Genomic DNA, 24,316 nt, shown 5'->3' on the forward strand with positions numbered 1-24,316 from the left:
AGGGGTTAATAACCTTGTAGTAGCGGCGACGTTGTGGGCAGGAGATTAGGGGTTAATAATTGTAGGTAGGTGGCGGCGATGTTAGGGAGGGCAGATTAGGGGTTAATAAAATGTATTATAGTGTTTGCGAGGCGGGAGTGCGGCGGTTTAGGGGTTAATACATTTATTATAGTGGCGGCGATTTGCGGTCGGCAGATTAGGGGTTAATACTTGTAGTTAGATTGCGGCGACGTTGGGGGGGGGCTGATTAGGGGTTAATAACTATAATGTAGGGGTCGGCGGTGTTAGGGACAGCAGATTAGGTGTTAATAGCTATAATGTAGGCGGCGGCGATATCGGGTCGGCAGATTAGGGGTTAATACTTGTAGTTAGATTGCGGCGACGTTGGGGGGCAGATTAGGGGTTAATAACTATAATGTAGGGGTCGGCGGTGTTAGGGACAGCAGATTAGGTGTTAATAGCTATAATGTAGGCGGCGATATCGGGTCGGCAGATTAGGGGTTAATACTTGTAGTTAGATTGCGGCGACGTTGGGGGGCAGATTAGGGGTTAATAACTATAATGTAGGGGTCGGCGGTGTTAGGGACAGCAGATTAGGGGTTAATAGCTATAATGTAGGCGGCGGCGATATCGGGTCGGCAGATTAGGGGTTAATACTTGTAGTTAGATTGCGGCGACGTTGGGGGGGGGGGCAGATTAGGGGTTAACTATAATGTAGGGGTCGGCGGTGTTAGGGACAGCAGATTAGGGGTTAATAGCTATAATGTAGGCGGTGGCGATATCGGGTTGGCAGATTAGGGGTTAATACTTGTAGTTAGATTGCGGCGACGTTGGGGGGGGCAGATTAGGAGTTAATAACTATAATGTAGGGGTCGGCGGTGTTAGGGACAGCAGATTAGGGGTTAATAGCTATAATGTAGGCGGCGGCGATATCGGGTCGGCAGATTAGGGGTTAATAAAATAATGCAGGTGTCAGCGATAGCGGGGGCGGCAGATTAGGGGTTAATAAGTGTCAGATTAGGGGTGTTTAGAGACTCGGGGTACATGTTAGGGTGTTAGGTGCAGACTTAGTGTTTCCCCATAGGAAATAATCGAGCTGCGGTGTTAGTTTTTTTTTCAGCCAAAACTCCCATTGTTTCCTATGGGGAAATGCCGAATTTTACCGAGCTAATTCGGATTTATTCGGAGATACGGCAGCTATTTCGGATTCATTCGGTAGATTCGGAAGTAGTTTAATTCGGAAATCCGAATCGATCCGAATCTCCGAATTTACAGAATTTTCCGAATTTCCGAATAAATCCGAAACGAACCGCACATGTCTAATAGACATAAGGGGATGAAGTGATCTTTTTATAATCTTTGTTATTTGTGTATCCTTTTCCAGTAATGAGCTTAGAAGTCTCGGACCCCTGTTGGGCTACTCCTGCGGGTCTGTCTGTTCTTCCTGGGCGTTAACCTACGGGTTGCCTTATCTTTTATTTTCATCCGGTGAGGATGATATTTATTTTGTCTAAAGCTCATGTTGTGGTGTGATGTTTCCTTCAGGAACTCTCCTCTCTGGAATTGATACTCGCGATTTTGTGGTCGCCCTGTTTACAAAAGTCTGTCTGACTGTTCTTTATCCCTCCATTATTGGAGGATACTCTGTGGCCTTGACAGTGCTGGGGCCTTTGGTTTCAGGCTGGTCCTGACTGGTTACAAATCCTTCTGTCTTTGAGGCCTAGTTCAGACACGTGGCACCTTTTTATGTCAGGTTGGTCTGGTGAGGGCACCTAATAATCACAATATGATTTGTGTGGTTGTCTTGTTTTATTTTACAAACTTCAACTAGCATCCGGAGTGGACTTGAGGGCCGGGACTCCATTGATATCCGTGGCGACATGCTCAGAAGTTTCTGAATTTTTCGGGAAGTAGAGTGTTCCTTCCTGTTGTGGGTTGGTGGTTTGGAGGATTTAGGTCCTTCATACCACCGTTCTATGGTTTTGCCTTTCATGGTCTCTTTGGAAGTGTCCTTTTAGGACTTGTTCCTTTTTGAGGTTCTCTTCCTTTGGGTCGAGACTTTCTGGACTTCGTCCGGTTTTTCCAGCGGCTTTGGCCACTTAATTAGGAAGTGAAGGCCGTGAGACTCTGTCTTACTGCGGAAGTTAGTTGTCTCCATATCAGGGGCGATAGGAGGTATTGTCTCTTTTTCCAAGCTTTTTGCTTAGGGGATGTTTTTCTGCCTGGGTTCGGGATGCTTTGCATTCTTCTCCCTTCGGCGTGGTCCCCTGGAACGTTAATCTGAAAGGATTATGGAGACTAGCCTTTCTTTCTACTCTTTCGGGTGACTGTTCTCGTTTTTATTTCCCTTAGTGCTGCCCTTGGGTTCTAGAGAAATTGTGTGACTTTGTCGCGGCCTAGTACCTTTCTGGGGGGTGTTGACCTCCGGCTAAGGGTGTTCTCTTTCCTTTGGGCTGGGAATTATGAGTGAGTTCCGTTTCCCGGTTCTCATTCCCGGTGAGGTCTGATTGCTTCAGACAGGGCATCTTGTGTTCCCTGAGGGTGTCGTTCGTGCTAGGATGACTCTCGGTCCCGGGTCCAGAGATCTTGTCTTTGATCCTTCTTGGATGTCTGGAGAAGACTTATGATCCAGTGGACTGGTTCGGGACGACCCAGTTTTTTTTTCAGGGACCCTATGTTGCCACATAGGGGCTAGCTCATTGGGCTTGCAAGCAGGTAGGCAAGAGTTCACATGCACCTTTGGGTACTGGTTATAAACTTTAAGGCCTGACTTGTCCTTCGGACGGAGTGTGCTCCTCTATGGGGAGTTTTTTTTCTCTGTTGGGTCAACACTGGTGTCTGGATGATTTTCATTCGGTCCATGTTTTGATCATATTATTGCTTCATGTCTTGTGTTCATTTACGCTGTTCTTATCTGTGCCCTTCCCTTTGGAGGGGCTAGTTTAGCTTCCTTATGAGTTGTGGTTTCTTCTCTCTGGAGGGTCTTTGTCCTGCCCTGTGGGTAGGAGGTTGGATCAGGTGGCTTATTTCTGTAAGGTGTGAAGGACAGCAGCACCACTAGGTATATTATCAATATCCTTTATTAGTGAGACATCACATGGAACTGTTCCATGTGATGTTTCACTAATAAAGGATATTGATAATATACCTAGTGGTGCTGCTGTCCTTCACACATTGCATTTATTTGGGATTTGTTCAGGATCCTGACAGCATGCACCTGGATATTGGCAGTAAGTGCTGTGCTGTTTTTAATGATTGATATTATTTCTGTAAGGGGCAGCATCTGCTGCTCTGCGGGCTCTGTTCCACCTGTTGGAAATTGATCTCTCTACGTAGAGACTGTCTAAGAGAGCTGTGACAGGACTTCTTATGGATCTATTGCACTTTTCTCTGTTCCAGGTCCTAGGGGGTTCTCCTTGGGAGTACCTTATTTTGGAGGAGCGGATTGGGTTGGCACTCAAGCTCTGTTGGGGTGGGTGAGTCCCCCCTTTTTTCTTTCCATTCCCTGGGGGCTTGTGGTTGGGGTCTTTCTGTCCCCCTGTCTATCAGACATTTCTGTCGCTTGGGCTGGTCTGGTGTTGGAGCAGGATCTGAGATCTGTTGCTCTGCTATTTTGCCCTCGGAGCATTTGAGGTACTGTAAGCCTTTTTGAGGTTTCTCCACATTCAAGATTTGTGGGAAGGACTGGCGGCTCTTGGATAGCCTGCAACGTTATGCGCTGGTTAGTGGATACTTAGCAATCTGAAGGATCCTATCTTCAGCTGCTTTCTACTTGCCCTGCAAGTATTTAAGTTTCAGTGTCATTTTTAGATGACTGCAGCGTGCAGTGTTTATGCTTCAGGTGTTGTTCGTCAGACTTATCTGAGCTTGCTACACAAGGTTTCGTTCGGAATATTTCGGTATTCTGAGATACCTTTTTGCGACTTGGGGACCTTCGTCTTCAGTTGCTTTCTAGAGTGCGGTTGCACTGTGTTAGGGGAAGATCATCCCTCTGTTTCAGACTCACAGCCTTATCCGTGTTTTCTGTATTTCTGGGGTCTGGGCATGTCCTTCCCTTGTTCTATGAGACTGGTTGGGTCTTTGTTAGCCTGACCCGGTTTCTCAGGTTTTTGCTCTGTGTTCTTATTTAGGACTCGTTGTGTCCTTTTTAGGTTTTTTTTTTTCTGGAGTTCCTTATGCTAGCTGGAAGCTAGCTCAGCATACTAATGCACTGTGGCTACTCTGCACTGTAGCAAGCCGAGTTCGATCCCCGGCAAGGTCTACTCAGCCTTTCCTCCTTTCGAGGTTGATAAAATGAGCAGCGCCTTGAGTCCTTTTAGGGGGATTAGCCGCGCTTTACAAGTACAATCATGTTTTCTCCGTGACTTTTCTTAGTTTGTTCCCTTTCTTTAGTAAGGGGTGTGTTGTTTGGAGACCGACTGCTGGGGACGGTGTCTCTTGGAGGCTGTTGACTCAGTTGAGTCTAGTTCCTGCGGTCTCTAGCAAGGCTGTGGACTATCTGCGGGTCAGTGTCCTTGGGCTTTTTCTTTTTTTTTCAAAGTTCAGACGAAGCAGGATTTTGTTGGGTAGGGGTTTTCAGGCCTGGTGCCCTCAGAATGGGCCCCCTCTTGTACCCTCCCATTTTTGCATTCAGTGTCCTCTATAGCTTGGGTATTGTTTTCCCAAAAGTAATGAATGCAGCTGTGGACTCTTTCCATTTATGAAGAAAAACTTAAAATATGCTTACCTGATGATTTTCTTTTCTTCAGATGGAAAGAGTCCACAGCTCCCCGCCCGAATTTTTTTCTGTGGGGTGTCTGTTATTTTTGTTCTTCTGGCACCTTTTCACCCGGGTATTTCTTCTACTGTTCCTCGGCAGAATGACTGGGGGATGAGGGAAGTGGGAGGAGTATTTGAGCCTTTGGCTGGGGTGTATTTGCCTCCTCCTGGTGGCCAGGTTCTGAATTCCCAAAAAGTAATGAATGCAGCTGTGAACTCTTTCCATCTGAAGAAAATAAAATTATCAGGTAAGCATAATTTTAGTTTTGTAATATTAACCAGTTTTATATTGGCTTACATTTTAGCTGAAGGGCCAGTAAAATTTGCTGGTTGGTTTGCCCATTAAATAGGTCCTAGGTAGAACACTGTGTCTGTGTCTGTGTGTGTGCGTGTCTCTCTCTATCTTTCTAGCTATATATCTATATAAATAAAATATGCACAAAGCAGACAGCAGATGATTCTGTATAGAAGGTTGATTGGTTTACATGACAGTCCTAAATCAGGAATTATATGTCCAATGCTTTTCCCCCACAGACATTGTGTATTCTCGCCAACATAGCAGATGGCACAACAGCTAAAGACCTCATCATGACAAATGACGACATCCTACAGAAAATTAAGTATTACGTGGTATGACAACCTAACAGGGTGCCGAATAAATGACTAAAAATTGAACCATGTAATTTATTTTTTATGGGAGAGCTCCTCCATGAATGTTTCATTTTTTTTTTTTAAGATTTTTTATTTTTAACTCTCTAGCACTTCAGTTAGGATGATTTATTTTCCTTTACACACTCTTCTGGCTTTTCTGTTTTTATGTCTGTCTCAATCACAATGCACCATTACTTATATGTGCAAAATAAACTTGAATAGTTACTAGTATTATTGGTGATTAAGCCATATTTTAATAAATATGACAATTGTTTTTTGTTTCCTATCAGGGTCATTCCAATCTAAAACTTCAGCTTGCTGCCATGTTTTGCATAGCAAACCTCACTTGGAATGAAGAGGAAGGTGAGAGACATGTGGTCACTTTTAAGTGTGTCTGCTGCTTACCCTGGATAATTTTACTTTGCAACTTCTTAAAGGATTTTTTTTTTAACAATTTGGCTTTGGGATTTTATGTATTTAAAATGTTTGTAAAATGTGAAAGTTGAAATCTAATGAATACATTGGATCTAAAACATAGCATGCTGGGGCATATGAAACTGTATGAGTCCTATAAGACTTGTAAAGATTCAAGGAAGCTGCTTGTATGAGGCTCCTACAACTGGTGTGTGCAGAGACCATCTTTAATAGGAGAAATGTTAGTTTAGAATGTGTCTTCAAAATTATTTAATTAAATATATATTGACCCTCCATATAGCATTTATTGGGTAGAGAAATGCTTCTCTTACTCACATAAGAAGGTTGCCAGTTGGGTGGCATTGTGAAGTATCCGGGTGGGGGAAGTGTAATACTGTGCAATGTTATAGTATTTTGTGCTTATAAATGTTATTTAATCTATCCAAATCACACATTGATTGTATAATTTTACATAAATTTATATGATCATTTGTGCATCAAACAATCAAAAATTAGCTAATATTCATTTCTCCAACATAGGTGTGTCCGGTCCACGGCGTCATCCTTACTTGTGGGATATTCTCTTCCCCAACAGGAAATGGCAAAGAGCCCAGCAAAGCTGGTCACATGATCCCTCCTAGGCTCCGCCTTCCCCAGTCATTCTCTTTGCCGTTGTACAGGCAACATCTCCACGGAGATGGCTTAGAGTTTTTTGGTGTTTAAATGTAGTTTTTATTCTTCAATCAAGAGTTTGTTATTTTAAAATAGTGCTGGTATGTACTATTTACTCTGAAACAGAAAAGACATGAAGATTTCTGTTTGTAAGAGGAAAATGATTTTAGCAACCGTTACTAAAATCGATGGCTGTTTCCACACAGGACTGTTGAGAGGAATTAACTTCAGTTGGGGGAAACAGTGAGCAGACTTTTGCTGCTTGAGGTATGACACATTTCTAACAAGACTTGGTAATGCTGGAAGCTGTCATTTTCCCTATGGGATCCGGTAAGCCATTTTTATTAAATAAGAATAAAGGGCTTCACAAGGGCTTTTAAGACTGGTAGACATTTTCTGGGCTAAAACGATTGATATATAAGCATTTTTAATACTTCATAGCTTTGAGGAGTTATTTTATTCTTGGGAATTATGTAAAATAACCGGCAGGCACTGTATTGGACACCTTTTTCACTGGGGGCTTTCTCTAATCATAGGCAGAGCCTCATTTTCGCGCCTCTATTGCGCAGTTGTTTTTGGGAAGCAAGACATGCAGATGCATGTGTGAGGAGCTCAGATACATAGAAAAAGCTTACTGAAGGCGTCATTTGGTATTGTATTCCCCTTTGGGCTTGGTTGGGTCTCAGCAAAGCAGATACCAGGGACTGTATAGGGGTTAAATATAAAAACGGCTCCGGTTCCGTTATTTTAAGAGTTAAAGCTTTCAAATTTGGTGTGCAATACTTTTAAGGCTTTAAGACACTGTGGTGAAATTTTGGTGAAATTTGAACAATTCCTTCATACTTTTTCACATTTGCAGTAATAAAGTGTGTTCAGTTTAAAATTTAAAGTGACAGTAACGGTTTTATTTTAAAACGTTTTTTGTACTTTGTTATCAAGTTTATGCCTGTTTAACATGTCTGAACTATCAGATAGACTGTGTTCTGTATGTGGGGAAGCCAAGGTTCCTTCTCATTTAAATAGATGTGATTTATGTGACACAAAATTTAGAGAAAATGATGCCCAAGATGATTCCTCAAGTGAGGGGAGTAAGCATGGTACTGCATCATCCCCTCCTTCGTCTACGCCAGTCTTGCCCACACAGGAGGCCCCTAGTACATCTAGTGCGCCAATACTCCTTACTATGCAACAATTAACGGCTGTAATGGATAATTCTATCAAAAACATTTTAGCCAAAATGCCCACTTATCAGCGAAAGCGCGACTGCTCTGTTTTAGAAAATACTGAAGAGCATGAGGACGCTGATGATATTGGTTCTGAAGTGCCCCTACACCAGTCTGAGGGGGCCAGGGAGGTTTTGTCTGAGGGAGAAATTTCAGATTCAGGGAAAATTTCTCAACAAGCTGAACCTGATGTGATTACATTCAAATTTAAATTGGAACATCTCCGCGCTCTGCTTAAGGAGGTGTTATCTACTCTGGATGATTGTGAGAATTTGGTCATTCCAGAGAAATTATGTAAGATGGACAAGTTCCTAGAGGTCCCGGGGCCCCCCGAAGCTTTTCCTATACCCAAGCGGGTGGCGGACATTGTAAACAAAGAATGGGAAAGGCCCGGCATACCTTTTGTCCCTCCCCCTATATTTAAGAAATTGTTTCCTATGGTCGACCCCAGAAAGGACTTATGGCAGACAGTCCCCAAGGTCGAGGGGGCGGTTTCTACTCTAAACAAACGCACCACTATCCCTATAGAAGATAGTTGTGCTTTCAAAGATCCTATGGATAAAAAATTAGAGGGTTTGCTTAAAAAGATGTTTGTTCAGCAAGGTTACCTTCTACAACCAATTTCATGCATTGTTCCTGTCACTACAGCAGCGTGTTTCTGGTTCGATGAACTAGAAAAGTCGCTCAATAAAGATTCTTCTTATGAGGAGATTATGGACAGAATTCATGCTCTCAAATTGGCTAACTCTTTTACTTTAGACGCCACTTTGCAATTGGCTAGATTAGCGGCGAAAAATTCTGGGTTTGCTATTGTGGCGCGCAGAGCGCTTTGGCTAAAATCTTGGTCAGCGGATGCGTCTTCCAAGAACAAATTGCTTAACATTCCTTTCAAGGGGAAAACGCTGTTTGGCCCTGACTTGAAAGAGATTATTTCTGATATCACTGGGGGTAAGGGCCACGCCCTTCCTCAGGATAGGTCTTTCAAGGCTAAAAATAAACCAAATTTTCGTCCCTTTCGCAGAAACGGACCAGCCCCAAGTGCTACATCCTCTAAGCAAGAGGGTAATACTTCTCAAGCCAAGCCAGCCTGGAGGCCAATGCAAGGCTGGAACAAAGGTAAGCAGGCCAAGAAACCTGCCACTGCTACCAAGACAGCATGAGATGTTGGCCCCCGATCCGGGACCGGATCTGGTGGGGGGCAGACTTTCTCTCTTCGCTCAGGCTTGGGCAAGAGATGTTCTGGATCCTTGGGCGCTAGAAATAGTCTCCCAAGGTTATCTTCTGGAATTCAAGGGGCTTCCCCCAAGGGGGAGGTTCCACAGGTCTCAATTGTCTTCAGACCACATAAAAAGACAGGCATTCTTACATTGTGTAGAAGACCTGTTAAAAATGGGAGTGATTCATCCTGTTCCATTAGGAGAACAAGGGATGGGATTCTACTCCAATCTGTTCATAGTTCCCAAAAAAGAGGGAACATTCAGACCAATCTTAGATCTCAAGATCCTAAACAAGTTTCTCAAGGTTCCATCGTTCAAAATGGAAACCATTCGGACAATTCTTCCTTCCATCCAGGAAGGTCAATTCATGACCACGGTGGATTTAAAGGATGCGTATCTACATATTCCTATCCACAAGGAACATCATCGGTTCCTAAGGTTCGCCTTTCTGGACAAGCATTACCAGTTTGTGGCACTTCCATTCGGATTAGCCACTGCTCCAAGAATTTTCACAAAGGTACTAGGGTCCCTTCTAGCGGTGCTACGACCAAGGGGCATTGCAGTAGTACCTTACTTGGACGACATTCTGATTCAAGCGTCGTCCCTTCCACAAGCAAAGGCTCATACGGACATTGTCCTGGCCTTTCTCAGATCTCACGGGTGGAAAGTGAACGTAGAAAAAAGTTCTCTATCTCCGTCAACAAGAGTTCCCTTCTTGGGAACAATAATAGACTCCTTAGAAATGAGGATTTTTCTGACAGAGGCCAGAAAATCAAAACTTCTAAGCTCTTGTCAAGTACTTCATTCTGTTCCTCTTTCTTCCATAGCGCAGTGCATGGAAGTAATAGGTTTGATGGTCGCGGCAATGGACATAGTTCCTTTTGCGCGAATTCATCTGAGACCATTACAACTGTGCATGCTCAGTCAGTGGAATGGGGATTATACAGACTTGTCTCCGACGATACAAGTAGATCAGAGGACCAGAGATTCACTCCGTTGGTGGCTGACCCTGGACAACCTGTCACAGGGGATGAGCTTCCGCAGACCAGAGTGGGTCATTGTCACGACCGACGCCAGTCTGGTGGGCTGGGGCGCGGTCTGGGGACTCCTGAAAGCTCAGGGTCTTTGGTCTCGGGAAGAATCTCTTCTCCCGATAAATATTCTGGAACTGAGAGCGATATTCAATGCTCTCAAGGCTTGGCCTCAGCTAGCAAAGGCCAAATTCATACGGTTTCAATCGGACAACATGACGACTGTTGCGTATATCAACCATCAAGGGGGAACAAGGAGTTCCCTGGCGATGGAAGAAGTGACCAAAATCATTCAATGGGCGGAGACTCACTCCTGCCACTTGTCTGCAATCCACATCCCAGGAGTGGAAAATTGGGAAGCAGATTTTCTGAGTCGTCAGACATTTCATCCGGGGGAGTGGGAACTCCATCCGGAAATCTTTGCCCAAATTACTCAATTGTGGGGCATTCCAGACATGGATCTGATGGCCTCTCGTCAGAACTTCAAGGTTCCTTGCTACGGGTCCAGATCCAGGGATCCCAAGGCGACTCTAGTAGATGCACTAGTAGCACCTTGGACCTTCAACCTAGCTTATGTTTTCCCACCGTTTCCTCTCATCCCCAGGCTGGTAGCCAGGATCAATCAGGAGAGGGCATCGGTGATCTTGATAGCTCCTGCGTGGCCACGCAGGACTTGGTATGCAGACCTGGTGAATATGTCATCGGCTCCACCATGGAAGCTACCTTTGAGACGGGACCTTCTTGTTCAAGGTCCGTTCGAACATCCGAATCTGGTCTCACTCCAACTGACTGCTTGGAGATTGAACGCTTGATTTTATCAAAGCGAGGGTTCTCAGATTCTGTCATTGATACTCTTGTTCAGGCCAGAAAGCCTGTAACTAGAAAAATCTACCATAAAATATGGAAAAAATATATCTGTTGGTGTGAATCTAAAGGATTCCCATGGAACAAGATTAAAATTCCTAAGATTCTATCCTTTCTTCAAGAAGGTTTGGAGAAAGGATTATCTGCAAGTTCTTTGAAGGGACAGATTTCTGCTTTATCTGTTTTACTTCACAAAAAGCTGGCGGCTGTGCCAGATGTTCAAGCTTTTGTTCAGGCTCTGGTTAGAATCAAGCCTGTTTACAAACCTTTGACTCCTCCTTGGAGTCTCAATTTAGTTCTTTCAGTTCTTCAGGGGGTTCCGTTTGAACCCTTACATTCCGTAGATATTAAGTTATTATCTTGGAAAGTTTTGTTTTTGGTTGCAATTTCTTCTGCTAGAAGAGTTTCAGAGTTATCTGCTCTGCAGTGTTCTCCTCCTTATCTGGTGTTCCATGCAGATAAGGTGGTTTTGCGTACTAAACCTGGTTTTCTTCCGAAAGTTGTTTCTAACAAAAACATTAACCAGGAGATAGTCGTGCCTTCTTTGTGTCCGAATCCAGTTTCAAAGAAGGAACGTTTGTTGCACAATTTGGATGTAGTTCGTGCTCTAAAATTCTATTTAGATGCTACAAAGGATTTCAGACAAACATCTTCCTTGTTTGTTGTTTATTCTGGTAAAAGGAGAGGTCAAAAAGCAACTTCTACCTCTCTCTCTTTTTGGCTTAAAAGCATCATCAGATTGGCTTACGAGACTGCCGGACGGCAGCCTCCTGAAAGAATCACAGCTCATTCCACTAGGGCCGTGGCTTCCACATGGGCCTTCAAGAACGAGGCTTCTGTTGATCAGATATGTAAGGCAGCGACTTGGTCTTCACTGCACACTTTTACTAAATTTTACAAATTTGATACTTTTGCTTCTTCTGAGGCTATTTTTGGGAGAAAGGTTTTGCAAGCCGTGGTGCCTTCCATCTAGGTGACCTGATTTGCTCCCTCCCATCATCCGTGTCCTAAAGCTTTGGTATTGGTTCCCACAAGTAAGGATGACGCCGTGGACCGGACACACCTATGTTGGAGAAAACAGAATTTATGTTTACCTGATAAATTACTTTCTCCAACGGTGTGTCCAGTCCACGGCCCGCCCTGGTTTTTTAATCAGGTCTGATAATTTATTTTCTTTAACTACAGTCACCACGGTATCATATGATTTCTCCTATGCAAATATTCCTCCTTTACGTCGGTCGAATGACTGGGGAAGGCGGAGCCTAGGAGGGATCATGTGACCAGCTTTGCTGGGCTCTTTGCCATTTCCTGTTGGGGAAGAGAATATCCCACAAGTAAGGATGACGCCGTGGACCGGACACACCGTTGGAGAAAGTAATTTATCAGGTAAACATAAATTCTGTTTTTTTTAATAACATTGGCTTAAAGGGACACAAACCCATTTTTTCTTTCTTTCATGATTCAGATAGAGCATGCAATTTAAGCAACTTTCTAATTTACTCCTATTATACTTTACTCTTCATTCTCTTGCTATCTTTATTTGAAAAAACAGGAATGAAAAGCTTAGGAGACTGACAATTTTTGGTTCAGCACCTGGGTAGCGCTTGTTGATTGGTGGCTACATTTACCAAAAATGGGCTGGCTCCTAAGCTTTACATTACTGATTTTTCAAATAAAAATAGGAGAATGAAGAAAAATGTATAATAGGAGTAAATTAGAAAGTTACCTAAAATTGCATGCTCTATCTGAAACATGAAAGAAAACAATTGTTTTTTGTGTCCCTTTAATTTTTACCCGGATAGTCTGTAAAATCAATTGGGTGGTGTGCCTATTAAATAGGTCTTTGGGAGAACACTGCATTACTTTTCAAGTTCTGATTTGTGACCCAGCCCTCAGGCACTTTGACTCTCAGGCAAGCATTTTAAACTTTGCACTTGGACAACGGGTCTTTTATACTAGGGCAAATATTATGTATATTACTGTCTATATTAATGTTAGTTAAGGAACAGCATATTTTCTTATCACACACTGACAGGATGTTGCAGAGTTACATGGCATTCCATGCACCAATGTTTCACACTTTATTAGATTTCCAAATTAATGCGTTTCTCAGTGGCAAATGGCCTCTTTTTAGGGCTCAAATAGGCATGTTTATTTTGTCTGTGTTTTGCTTCAATTAGTGTTGTGACTTCTCTTTTACAGCATTGCTTAGTCATGTAAACGGCTATCTTTTTTTCTAGTGAGTTTTTTTTTTACATTATTTTTTCTATTTTCCTCCTATTAATCAATCTGTCCTTTAGTCACTCATGGCAGAACCCAATTAAGTGGACAGTTCTTATTTATTTATCTATTTATTTTGCATATTTATAACTTTATTGGGACAACTGATTTTTATCCTTTTTTTTCTGTCTCTGTTGTTAAAGTCCTAGCAAGTACCAAAATGTCAAGTACCAAAATGGGAAAGGTTTTTAAACGCTGTAGTACAGAGACCATACTTTATTGAAATTCACATTGCGATTTATGTGCTTCATGTCCATCCTATTTCTGAAAAAATGTATGATGCCTGGTGGAGAGTTAAAGGGACAGTCAACACCAGGATTTTTGTTGTTTTAAAAGATAGATAATCCTTTAATTACCCATTCCCCAGTTTTGCATAACCAACACAGTTATAATAATACATGTTTTACCTCTGTAATTACATTGTATCTAAGCCTCTGAAACCCATGAACTAGCACCCTCTAGTGGTAAAAAAACTATCAAAATGCATTTAGATTAGAGGTGGCCTTCAAGGTCTAAGAAATTAGCATATGAAACTCCTAGATTTAGCTTTCAACTAAGAATACCAAGAGAACAAAGCAAAATTGGTGATAAAAGTAAATTAGAAAGTTGTTTAAAATTACATGCTCTATTAGAATTATGAGTGTTTTTTTTGGACTTGACTGTCACTAAGTATTCTCTGAATGTCAAAAGTCCAGTAGGAGTTTGGTCCTGTACACACAGTAATTATGTAATTACCTTTGACTTGTGCATTCTTCTGTGTATTAAGGCTGTTAAAAAAATAAATTCATGAACTGCTCTTGCTAGTTAAAGTGATGGTAAAGTTGATCCATATTAAAAGTTGCATTGACAACATTGTTATAAATAACTACTTAATTCATCTTTTTCAAACAATATATTACTCAAGTAATTAGTCAATTAAACCTTATATTCTATTGTCCCGTATTCTGCCCAGCTCTGTGTCAATTTTTTTTGTGTGTGACGTATTTTTCTGCATCATGTTGAAATCCTGGCTGTTAGGTGGGCAAGAGTTCAACCTAACCACCCCCTCTATCTAGAGCGCATGCGCACATCTTATTGCATAGCGAACAAGCCTGGTTGCTTAAGTAGGGAGCGGGTGGGACCGCTCTCTACATCAGATACAGCCAGTGGAGGCTCCTCCATGTGTGCACATTCGCACGTGCCCCCCTGTGATGCTGAGAGGAAAAAAAAATATATTAAATAAAATATAATTTTTCCAATATCCCCCTATTGAAAAAATTATATTTTATTTTTAACCCCCAAATATCAAATTCTGATTTTATTTTTATAATAAAAATTCTGATTTTATTTTTATAATAAACAAAAAAAAATTCAGTGTCACTGTGTCTGTCTGTTATCTATGTTATTTTGTCCCTTATCGCACGTGCGGTTAGAGCCCTATCATGCCTGTCAGTGATTTCTAACTTGTTCACTGCAGGCATCAACCAGGCTGTATACATTGCCTTATCGCACAGGCTGAACTGTGCGAGAGTGGGGAGGGACAAGTTCAGCCTGTGCCCTGATAGGCTGCACGTAAACGTCAGAGAGTGGGGAGGCGGGTCAGGGACAACTTGTCAACAACAAGATGCTGCTTATGACGAGCCGAGGTAATCCGATACCCGCCGAGATCTTCCGACAAGTGTTCCAGCCTGTGGATAGGCTGCGCCTGCACGCCACTTTGCCGGGTACGTGTCGTGACGTCACAACAGCTCCTCCCCCGCATCAACGGCGCGAAAACTTCATATTTGAGTTTGCTGTTGAGCGGAGAGGAGTGTGTTGTGACTCACAGTGTCTCAGTCGAATTTCTACAGAGTTGTTAAGCCTGAGCTAATAATCGATCTCTACTAGCTAGTAGCTACTAATAGCAGCCAGTGTGTTACTGACTTTGACTAGTCTTTACCTACCTAGTTAGTTTAGATAGTTAGTTCTTAAAATCCAATACTTTTTATACTGAATATTGTAGCCTAGAGTAGAGGCCCCCTAGACAGCTAAGACAGAGCGGCTTGCTTGCCTGATTGCCTCCCTTGCCTAGGAGAGAGAGCTCAGAGAGGGAGTGGAGGCTGCTGCTGAGCCGGAGCAATATATCTTTTGCTGTAATATTATTAACAATTAAGTTTTGGGCAGAATTTATTGTTAACCTGCTGAGAGCCTGAGACTGCAGAAATTAATAATTAATTAGTATATATATATATATTTAATTTTCTGAGAGAGGATCCCATTCCTAATCCTTAGTTCTTAGTTTCTTGCCTGGCTGGGGCCCTGTCCCTGCCCTGATAATTTTCTATTTTGTCAATTGTCAGACAGAGAGTGCTCAGACTCAGTTTATCAGAGTGACAGACAGTGACACTGACTCAGTACTCAGTTTGTTTAAGTTAAAGAAGTTTAATTTGTTGAATTAGCAGCAAGCAGGTCATTAATTAATTTGCAGATTGCAAACTTGTAAAAAAATAAAAAAGTTTTTTTTTTTCTCAAAAAAGCAGTTAACTGCTGCCTGTGTTGCTATATTAACTATAATTTTATTATACATTTTATTCTAAATTTAAATATAATTTATAATTTTTTATTAGTTATATTAGAGTCTCATAGTTTGTAAAACAATTATATATTTTATAACAGCTTCACAGCCCTACTTACCTACAGTCCTACAAGTTATATATTTTAGAACAACCGCAAAACTATTTGCCTACTAGTTTTAGACTGTAGTTGACCTTGCCCGTTGACGGCTGTCACGGCCACTGCTGCCTGCTGTAATAATACTATTTAAAACTCTATTTTAGTTTAGAATTATCAGATTGCAGAGAGTCTCATAGTTTGTAAAACAATTATATATTTTATAACAGCTTCACAGCTACTTACCTACAGTCCTACAAGTTATATATATTTGAGAACAACCGCATAACTACTTGCCTACTAGTTTTAGACTGTAGTTGACCTTGCCCGTTGACGGCTGTCACGGCTGCTGCTGCCTGCTGTAATAATACTATTTAAAACACTATTTTAGTTTAGAATTATTATCAGATTGCAGAGAGTCTCATAGTTTGTAAAACAATTATATATTTTATAACAGCTTCACAGCTACTTACCTACAGTCCTACAAGTTATATATTTTAGAACAACCGCAAAACTATTTGCCTACTAGTTTTAGACTGTAGTTGACCTTGCCCGTTGACGGCTGTCACGGCCACTGCTGCCTGCTGTAATAATACTATTTAAAACTCTATTTTAGTTTAGAATTATTATCAGATTGCAGAGAGTCTCATAGTTTGCAAAACAATTATATATTTTATAACAGCTTCACAGCTACTTACCTACAGTCCTACAAGTTATATATATTTGAGAACAACCGCATAACTACTTGCCTACTAGTTTTAGACTGTAGTTGACCTTGCCCGTTGACGGCTGTCACGGCTGCTGCTGCCTGCTGTAATAATACTATTTAAAACTCTATTTTAGTTTAGAATTATTATCAGATTGCAGAGAGTCTCATAGTTTGCAAAACAATTATATATTTTATAACAGCTTCACAGCTACTTACCTACAGTCCTACAAGTTATATATTTTAGAACAACCGCAAAACTATTTGCCTACTAGTTTTAGACTGTAGTTGACCTTGCCCGTTGACGGCTGTCACGGCCACTGCTGCCTGCTGTAATAATACTATTTAAAACTCTATTTTAGTTTAGAATTATTATCAGATTGCAGAGAGTCTCATAGTTTGTAAAACAATTATATATTTTATAACAGCTTCACAGCTACTTACCTACAGTCCTACAAGTTATATATATTTGAGAACAACCGCATAACTACTTGCCTACTAGTTTTAGACTGTAGTTGACCTTGCCCGTTGACGGCTGTAACGGCTGCTGCTGCCTGCTGTAATAATACTATTTAAAACACTATTTTAGTTTAGAATTATTATCAGATTGCAGAGAGTCTCATAGTTTGTAAAACAATTATATATTTTATAACAGCTTCACAGCTACTTACCTACAGTCCTACAAGTTATATATTTTAGAACAACCGCAAAACTATTTGCCTACTAGTTTTAGACTGTAGTTGACCTTGCCCCGTTGACGGCTGTCACGGCCACTGCTGCCTGCTGTAATAATACTATTTAAAACACTATTTTAGTTTAGAATTATTATCAGATTGCAGAGAGTCTCATAGTTTGTAAAACAATTATATATTTTATAACAGCTTCACAGCTACTTACCTACAGTCCTACAAGTTATATATTTTAGAACAACCGCAAAACTATTTGCCTACTAGTTTTAGACTGTAGTTGACCTTGCCCCGTTGACGGCTGTCACGGCCACTGCTGCCTGCTGTAATAATACTATTTAAAACACTATTTTAGTTTAGAATTATTATCAGATTGCAGAGAGTCTCATAGTTTGTAAAACAATTATATATTTTATAACAGCTTCACAGCTACTTACCTACAGTCCTACAAGTTATATATTTTAGAACAACCGCAAAACTATTTGCCTACTAGTTTTAGACTGTAGTTGACCTTGCCCGTTGACGGCTGTCACGGCCACTGCTGCCTGCTGTAATAATACTATTTAAAACTCTATTTTAGTTTAGAATTATTATCAGATTGCAGAGAGTCTCATAGTTTGTAAAACAATTATATATTTTATAACAGCTTCACAGCTACTTACCTACAGTCCTACAAGTTATATATATTTGAGAACAACCGCATAACTACTTGCCTACTAGTTTTAGACTGTAGTTGACCTTGCCCGTTGACGGCTGTCACGGCTGCTGCTGCCTGCTGTAATAATACTATTTAAAACACTATTTTAGTTTAGAATTATTATCAGATTGCAGAGAGTCTCATAGTTTGTAAAACAATTATATATTTTATAACAGCTTCACAGCTACTTACCTACAGTCCTACAAGTTATATATTTTAGAACAACTGCAAAACTATTTGCCTACTAGTTTTAGACTGTAGTTGACCTTGCCCGTTGACGGCTGTCACGGCCACTGCTGCATGCTGTAATAATACTATTTAAAACACTATTTTAGTTTAGAATTATTATCAGATTGCAGAGAGTCTCATAGTTTGTAAAACAATTATATATTTTATAACAGCTTCACAGCTACTTACCTACAAGTTGTATAATTTACAACAGCTGCAAAGCTAATTACCTACAAGTTATATATTTCCGCCGCCGCCCGACCTCCGCCGCGCCCCCCGGGTCCCCCTCCTCCTGATACCAACCGTGAAACTACTTGCCTATTAAGTCAAGTTTTATATTTTATAACAGCAATACTACTTGTCTAAAGGTTATATATAGATTATAACAGCAAAACTACTTGTCTCAAAGTTATATATATATATCTATATTATAACAGCAAAACTACTAACCTACAAGTTATATATTTTATAAGAGCCGCAAGGCAATTTAACTAGTTAAAGTTATATATTTTATAACAGCAAAGGACTGTTCTTTGTGTGTAAACTAACAGTTAAGATGGCACTTAGTAAAATCAGTGTGTCTGAGCTAAAGCAATTACATTTTTCAACGTTACCCATGGAAAGAAAAATTGAAATTAAAATGCTCAGGCCAACACCTATGCTTAACCTTATCCAGGTGACAAAATGTAAAACTAGAGATTTCAAAAGAGAATTCAAACCCGAGGTATATGATAAATATCCATGGATTTGTGGCTGTGAATTATCTAACAGACTCTTTTGTTTTTATTGTCTCCTGTTTGCAAAACAAAGTGGTGAATCAAGCTGGGTGAGTTACGGTGTCGCCGATTTATCACATTTAAATCAAAAAATAAATAAACATAATTGTTCACAATCACATTTAAACTCCACATTAGAGTTTAATTTGCTAGGAAGGGTTGATATTCGACAACAACTTGACAGTGCATATCGTTTAAATATTAAAAAACATAATGAGCAAGTAATGAAAAATCGTTATGTTCTTTCGAAAATAATTAATTGTATTTTATTTTGCGGCGCATTTGAACTTGCACTTCGAGGACATGACGAACGCGATGATTCATTAAATCCAGGCATTTTCAGAGGTCTTATAAACTTCTCAGCAGAACTTGATGCATCTCTAAAAGAACATCTCGCTAGTGCCACTGTTTTTAAAGGAACGTCAAAAGAAATTCAAAACGATTTATTAGACTGTATGCTTACTGTTTGCCAGAACCAAATAAAAAAGGAAATCTCAAAAGCAAGTTTTGTAGCAGTGATAGCAGATGAAACTACTGATGTTTCATCTGCCTTCCAATTGGTTGTTGTTTTTAGATACATTATAGGTAACGGACAACCGGTTGAGAGATTCTGGGAATTCACTAATCCAGCTGGACATGATGCAGAATCTTTAGCTACGTGTATTCAAGCTACTTTGGAAAAAGTTATAGACAACCCAGAGAAACTGATATCGCAGAGTTACGACGGTGCAAGCGTGATGAGTGGTCAGCATGCAGGTGTTCAGGCTATAATTAAACGTACCTACAAGAATGCACATTTTGTGCATTGCTATGCACATCAGCTCAATTTAATTGTCAGCCAAGCAAGCAGTCAAAATCAACAAGTTCGAGTATTTTTTTCAAATCTAAGTGACATTACTAACTTTTTTAGTAACTCGCCACAAAGGATAGCTATTCTAGATGAAACTGTTAGAAGAAGGATACCTCATGGTTCAGCCACCAGGTGGAATTTCAAGAGTCGAACCGTCAATACAGTTTTTGAAAACAAGGAACAGTTAATTGAATGCATGGAAAAAATAGAGTCAACATCGAAAAAAGAAATAGCTATAAATCAAGCAGGGGCTATTCGGCGTATGTTACAAGACTCGGTATTCGTGTTTTGGCTTACAGTTTTTCACAATATTATGCCACATGTAGATGTGTTATACAACCAACTTCAGAAAACACAAACAGATGCGGCACTTATTCGAAAACATATTAACACTTTCCAGCAGACAATGGAAAACGAAAGGAATAGAATGGACACAGTGACCATGACGATATCAGAAACAGAGGAAACATCTAGGAAAAGGAAGAGAGAAAATATTCACATTGCTCAGACTGTGGCAGCTAAAGAGATATGCGATGTTATCACAAATCAAGTAAAAGATAGATTTTCTTTTATAACTCACTACTCGGCTGTTTCTCTCCTCCAAGCGGAAAAATTTGCGGATTACGAGAAAAATTTTCCAAATCAGCTTCTTGAACAAACATCAGCGGTTTATCACACATTACAGAAAGATCGCCTGAAAACTGAACTAGGAGTAATTTACAGAAGACCAGATTTCCGAAATATGAATGGTGCCATCAGTCTTCTACAGTTTGTAATAGAAAATAACTTGGACAGTACTTTCTCGGAGACCTACAAACTGTTGCAAATTATTTCGACTATTCCCGTGACAACTGCTGAGGCTGAGAGATGTTTCTCAACTTTAAAACGAGTTAAGACATTTCTAAGGAGCACCATGACTGAGGAAAGACTGACTGCTCTAGCCATGCTCACAATTGAAAAACAATTGATCAATGACATGCCTACATTCACCGAAAATGTTATTGATTTATTTGCCTCAAAAAAAGACAGGCGGATTGACTTAATTTACAAAAATTGTACTTGAGTTATCAACATTCTGTTTTAATCTTTACCGTTGAAGTTAATTATTAAGCACTAGTGTAATAGAAATAATCTTCTTTTGTAGAAAGTAAAATGTTGGTGTATTTATATAAATGTTGCCACGGCCTTTGGCTGCATTGCCTAATATCGAACACTGGGGGCTAGGGCAACAATAATTGAGATGTGGTTTTATTTCTCTATAAAGTGGAAGGTTCTTTAGATCCAGGAATATATATATTTTCATAAATGTACATTCAAGATACTTATTATTTCGCAGCTTTGATTAATCATTTGGTTAATATATATGTTATTATATAATTTAACTGAGCATGTATATTTTAAGACTAGACATGAGTATACTGAAGAGTATGGATTCTTGTATATTAATGTAAATATTAGACATGGTCATAATATTAAATATTATAAATATATATATAAATATATATATATATATATACTTACTACTGATAATATCTTAAGAGATTAACTTAATAGTCATTTTGCAAACAGGATCTTGTTTTTATTGTCTCCTGTTTCAAAAACAAAGTGGTGATTCAAGTTGGGTGAGTTATGGTGTCGCCGATTTATCACATTTAACTCCAAAAATATAAATAATTGCTACCAATCACATTTATACTCCCCATTAGAGTTTAATTTGCTATGAAGGATTGATATTCGCCAACAACTTGTCAGTGCATATTGTTTGAATGTTAAAAAACACAATGATCAAGTAACCACAAATCGTTATGTTCTTTCCAAAATTATGAATTGTATTCTATTTTCCGGCGCATTTGAGCTTTCACTTCGAGGACATGATGAACGCGATGATTCATTACATATTGGGAGACTTAAAAGGATTGTAATTTAATACTTAGTATGATAATAATAATCAGCTATACTATTAACTATTTGAAATCAATTGATTAATCATTTCATATTCTGATATTACATTGCATTTAATTAGAATTCTGTAGTGATTAATTTATTGTAACAATATTTATATTTCCTTATTATCCCACTTTAATATAAATATATTCCATATTTGAAGTCATTGCTTAATAAAGTATAGGAGTATATAAAACTATATGAAAATTAGGTACAAGTCATTTCATATGAAATTTTGTCTTCTATATGCTTGCATCGATTCTGACCTAGAAAACCTTTCCAGACGTATATGTGGATTCACACCTTCAAAAGTATTGTTAGTCTCATCATTTGTATATCATACAAGGGATAATTACTTAATTTCCTGAAGATTGAGCATATCTGAACTAAAGTACAGAATTGTTTCTCTGTCACCCCAGAGAGGTAACATGGTTATCTTGTTTGTAGAGATCTAATCTCATTAAGCGATGAAGTAAAGAATCTTTTGAAGCTTAAACTTTAACAAATGGTCCTTTTGTATATTTTTTAGATATCGTGCCTGTGAGCTGTATTGGAGCATAGTATTTATATATAATTGATGTTACATTTCATAAAAATATATTTCATATCTGAGTACATTACTTTAATACAGTTTGAGTGCATGAAATCATATACAGTTGTATGCAAAAGTTTAGGCACCTCTGACAATTTCCAGGATTTTCAGTTATAAATAATTGGCTGTTTGGATCAGTAATTTCATTTTGATCTATCAAATAAATGAAGGACACAGTAAAAATTCAGTAGTGAAATTAGGTTTATTGGATTAACAGAAAATGTGCAATATGCATCAAAACAAAATTAGACAGGTACATACATTTGTGCACCCTTGTTATTTTGTTGCTTTGAATACCTGTAACTACCTAGCACTGATTAATTGGAAGAAAAAAATGGTTTGGTGAGCCCATTAAGCCTTAAACTTCATAGACAGGAGTATCCAATCATGAGAAAAGGTTTTCATGTGGCCAATTGCAAGTTGTTCTCTATGACTCTCCTCTGAAGAGTGGCAACATGGGGGCCACAAAACAACTCTCAAATTACCTAAAAACAAAGATTGTTCAACATCATGGTTTAGAGGAAGGCTACAAAAAGCTATTGCATAGATTTAAGATGTCAGTGTCCACTGTGAGGAACATAGTCAGCATGGTGAGGATATGGAAGACCACAGGCACAGTTCTTGTTAAGGCCAGAAGTGGCAGGCCAAGTAAAATATAGGATAGGCAAAGGATGATAAGAACGGTCAAAAACAGCCCACAGACCACCTCCAAAGACCTGTACTACTGGGAATATTGTTGAGGGTCTCATGGATTCCACTCAATATCAGCAGATACTTGAGAATAATGTTGAGGAATCAGTCACAAACTTCAGTTGAAGTTACCCCCAGGCCGGGGCTGGATATTTCAAGAAGAAGATGACCAAAAACACTGCTGGTTCAAATGGGTGGGGCCATTTCATGGGCATGACGTTTACAAAGGGGTGTGGCTTTTAAAAATGGGTGTGGCTTGTCAAAAGGGGCGTGGTTTTTAAAAAGGGGCGTGTTTTTTCAAAGGGGCGTGGCTTTCTAAAAGGGGCAGGGTCTTGTGCACCCCCATCCTAAAAATTCACCAGCCGCCACTGGATACAGCATCGGAACATGAAGTCTATGGAGGGCGGGGCGAGGTGCGGTGCATACTATAATTAATACTGTTAAAAAAAAAGTTTAGAACATTTAGCAATGTGATTGAAGGAAAGGCTACCTGCGTGAACGATCGGTGAGGCACAACTTTACCATCACTTTAAACTTAGTCTGACTCGTGTGTATCTACATCTAAAATAAAAATTGGATTTCCCAGCATTTTTAGAGGTGTATTAGTAGAGGAAAAAGCAAAAATAATTTGTTCATTTCAAAATGGGGATTATGCACCAGGACATGGCAGAAGTAGTAGTAGTCCTGCCATGTTGTCTTTCATTCCCACTTTTGATAAGGATGAATGAAAATGTTCCTTTGACTCTCATTGAGTGGCCCTGTTTAAAGATCAAACTTTTTAATCCAGTGGTGGATATATATATATATATATATATATACTGTATATATATTGGCTTATATTTTTTGCTACAGCCATTCTGAGTGATGATAATTACTTTACTAGCAGGATAATAATAATGTATTTGTTTACAGTGTGCTCTGTGTTTCATCATTTTTGTATTTTGGAAAAATATTGTATATCCTGGATAAACAGTGACTATTTTTCTAATAAGTTGACTATACGATAATATGTATTTTGTATATGGTGGTGTTTCCTTACTAATTGCGGTAGGCAAGTGTGCTATTTGGGGTTTTTGCCTTTTCTTTTTTCTGTATTTCAATATTTTATATGTTCTTAGTACCTGAACATGAATTAAAATGTAGGTTAGAAAACAGTGATATTTTTAAGAGATAGGGAAACATTAGAATTTTCCTTTATTTTATCTATTCTTTATTGTCTTGTCCTCAAGGTTCGCAAGAACGTCAGGATAAGCTACGTGAAATTGGGATTGTTGATATCCTCCACAAACTGAGTCAGTCAACAGATCCAAACCTATGTGACAAGTAAGTATGTTACAGAAATTATTTACACTTGGGGTCCATTAATGCAGGGGTCAACAAACCCAAGAGCTAGGGATCCACTTATGCCT

General features: G+C 39.5%; 1 protein-coding gene across 1 annotated transcript in view; it reads left to right on the top strand.

The window, feature by feature from the left end:
• Positions 1 to 24,316, top strand: part of ARMC8 (armadillo repeat containing 8) — a gene marked incomplete in the record, with an annotated part of 400,143 nt that overhangs the window by 374,466 nt on the left and 1,361 nt on the right. Inside the window, 3 exon segments of the mRNA XM_053698755.1 lie at positions 5,293 to 5,388; positions 5,700 to 5,772; positions 24,137 to 24,230. Coding sequence (XP_053554730.1) covers positions 5,293 to 5,388; positions 5,700 to 5,772; positions 24,137 to 24,230 — 263 coding nt within the window.

This window comes from Bombina bombina, chromosome 1, assembly GCF_027579735.1.
Source record: "Bombina bombina isolate aBomBom1 chromosome 1, aBomBom1.pri, whole genome shotgun sequence".
Taxonomy (NCBI): domain Eukaryota; kingdom Metazoa; phylum Chordata; class Amphibia; order Anura; family Bombinatoridae; genus Bombina; species Bombina bombina.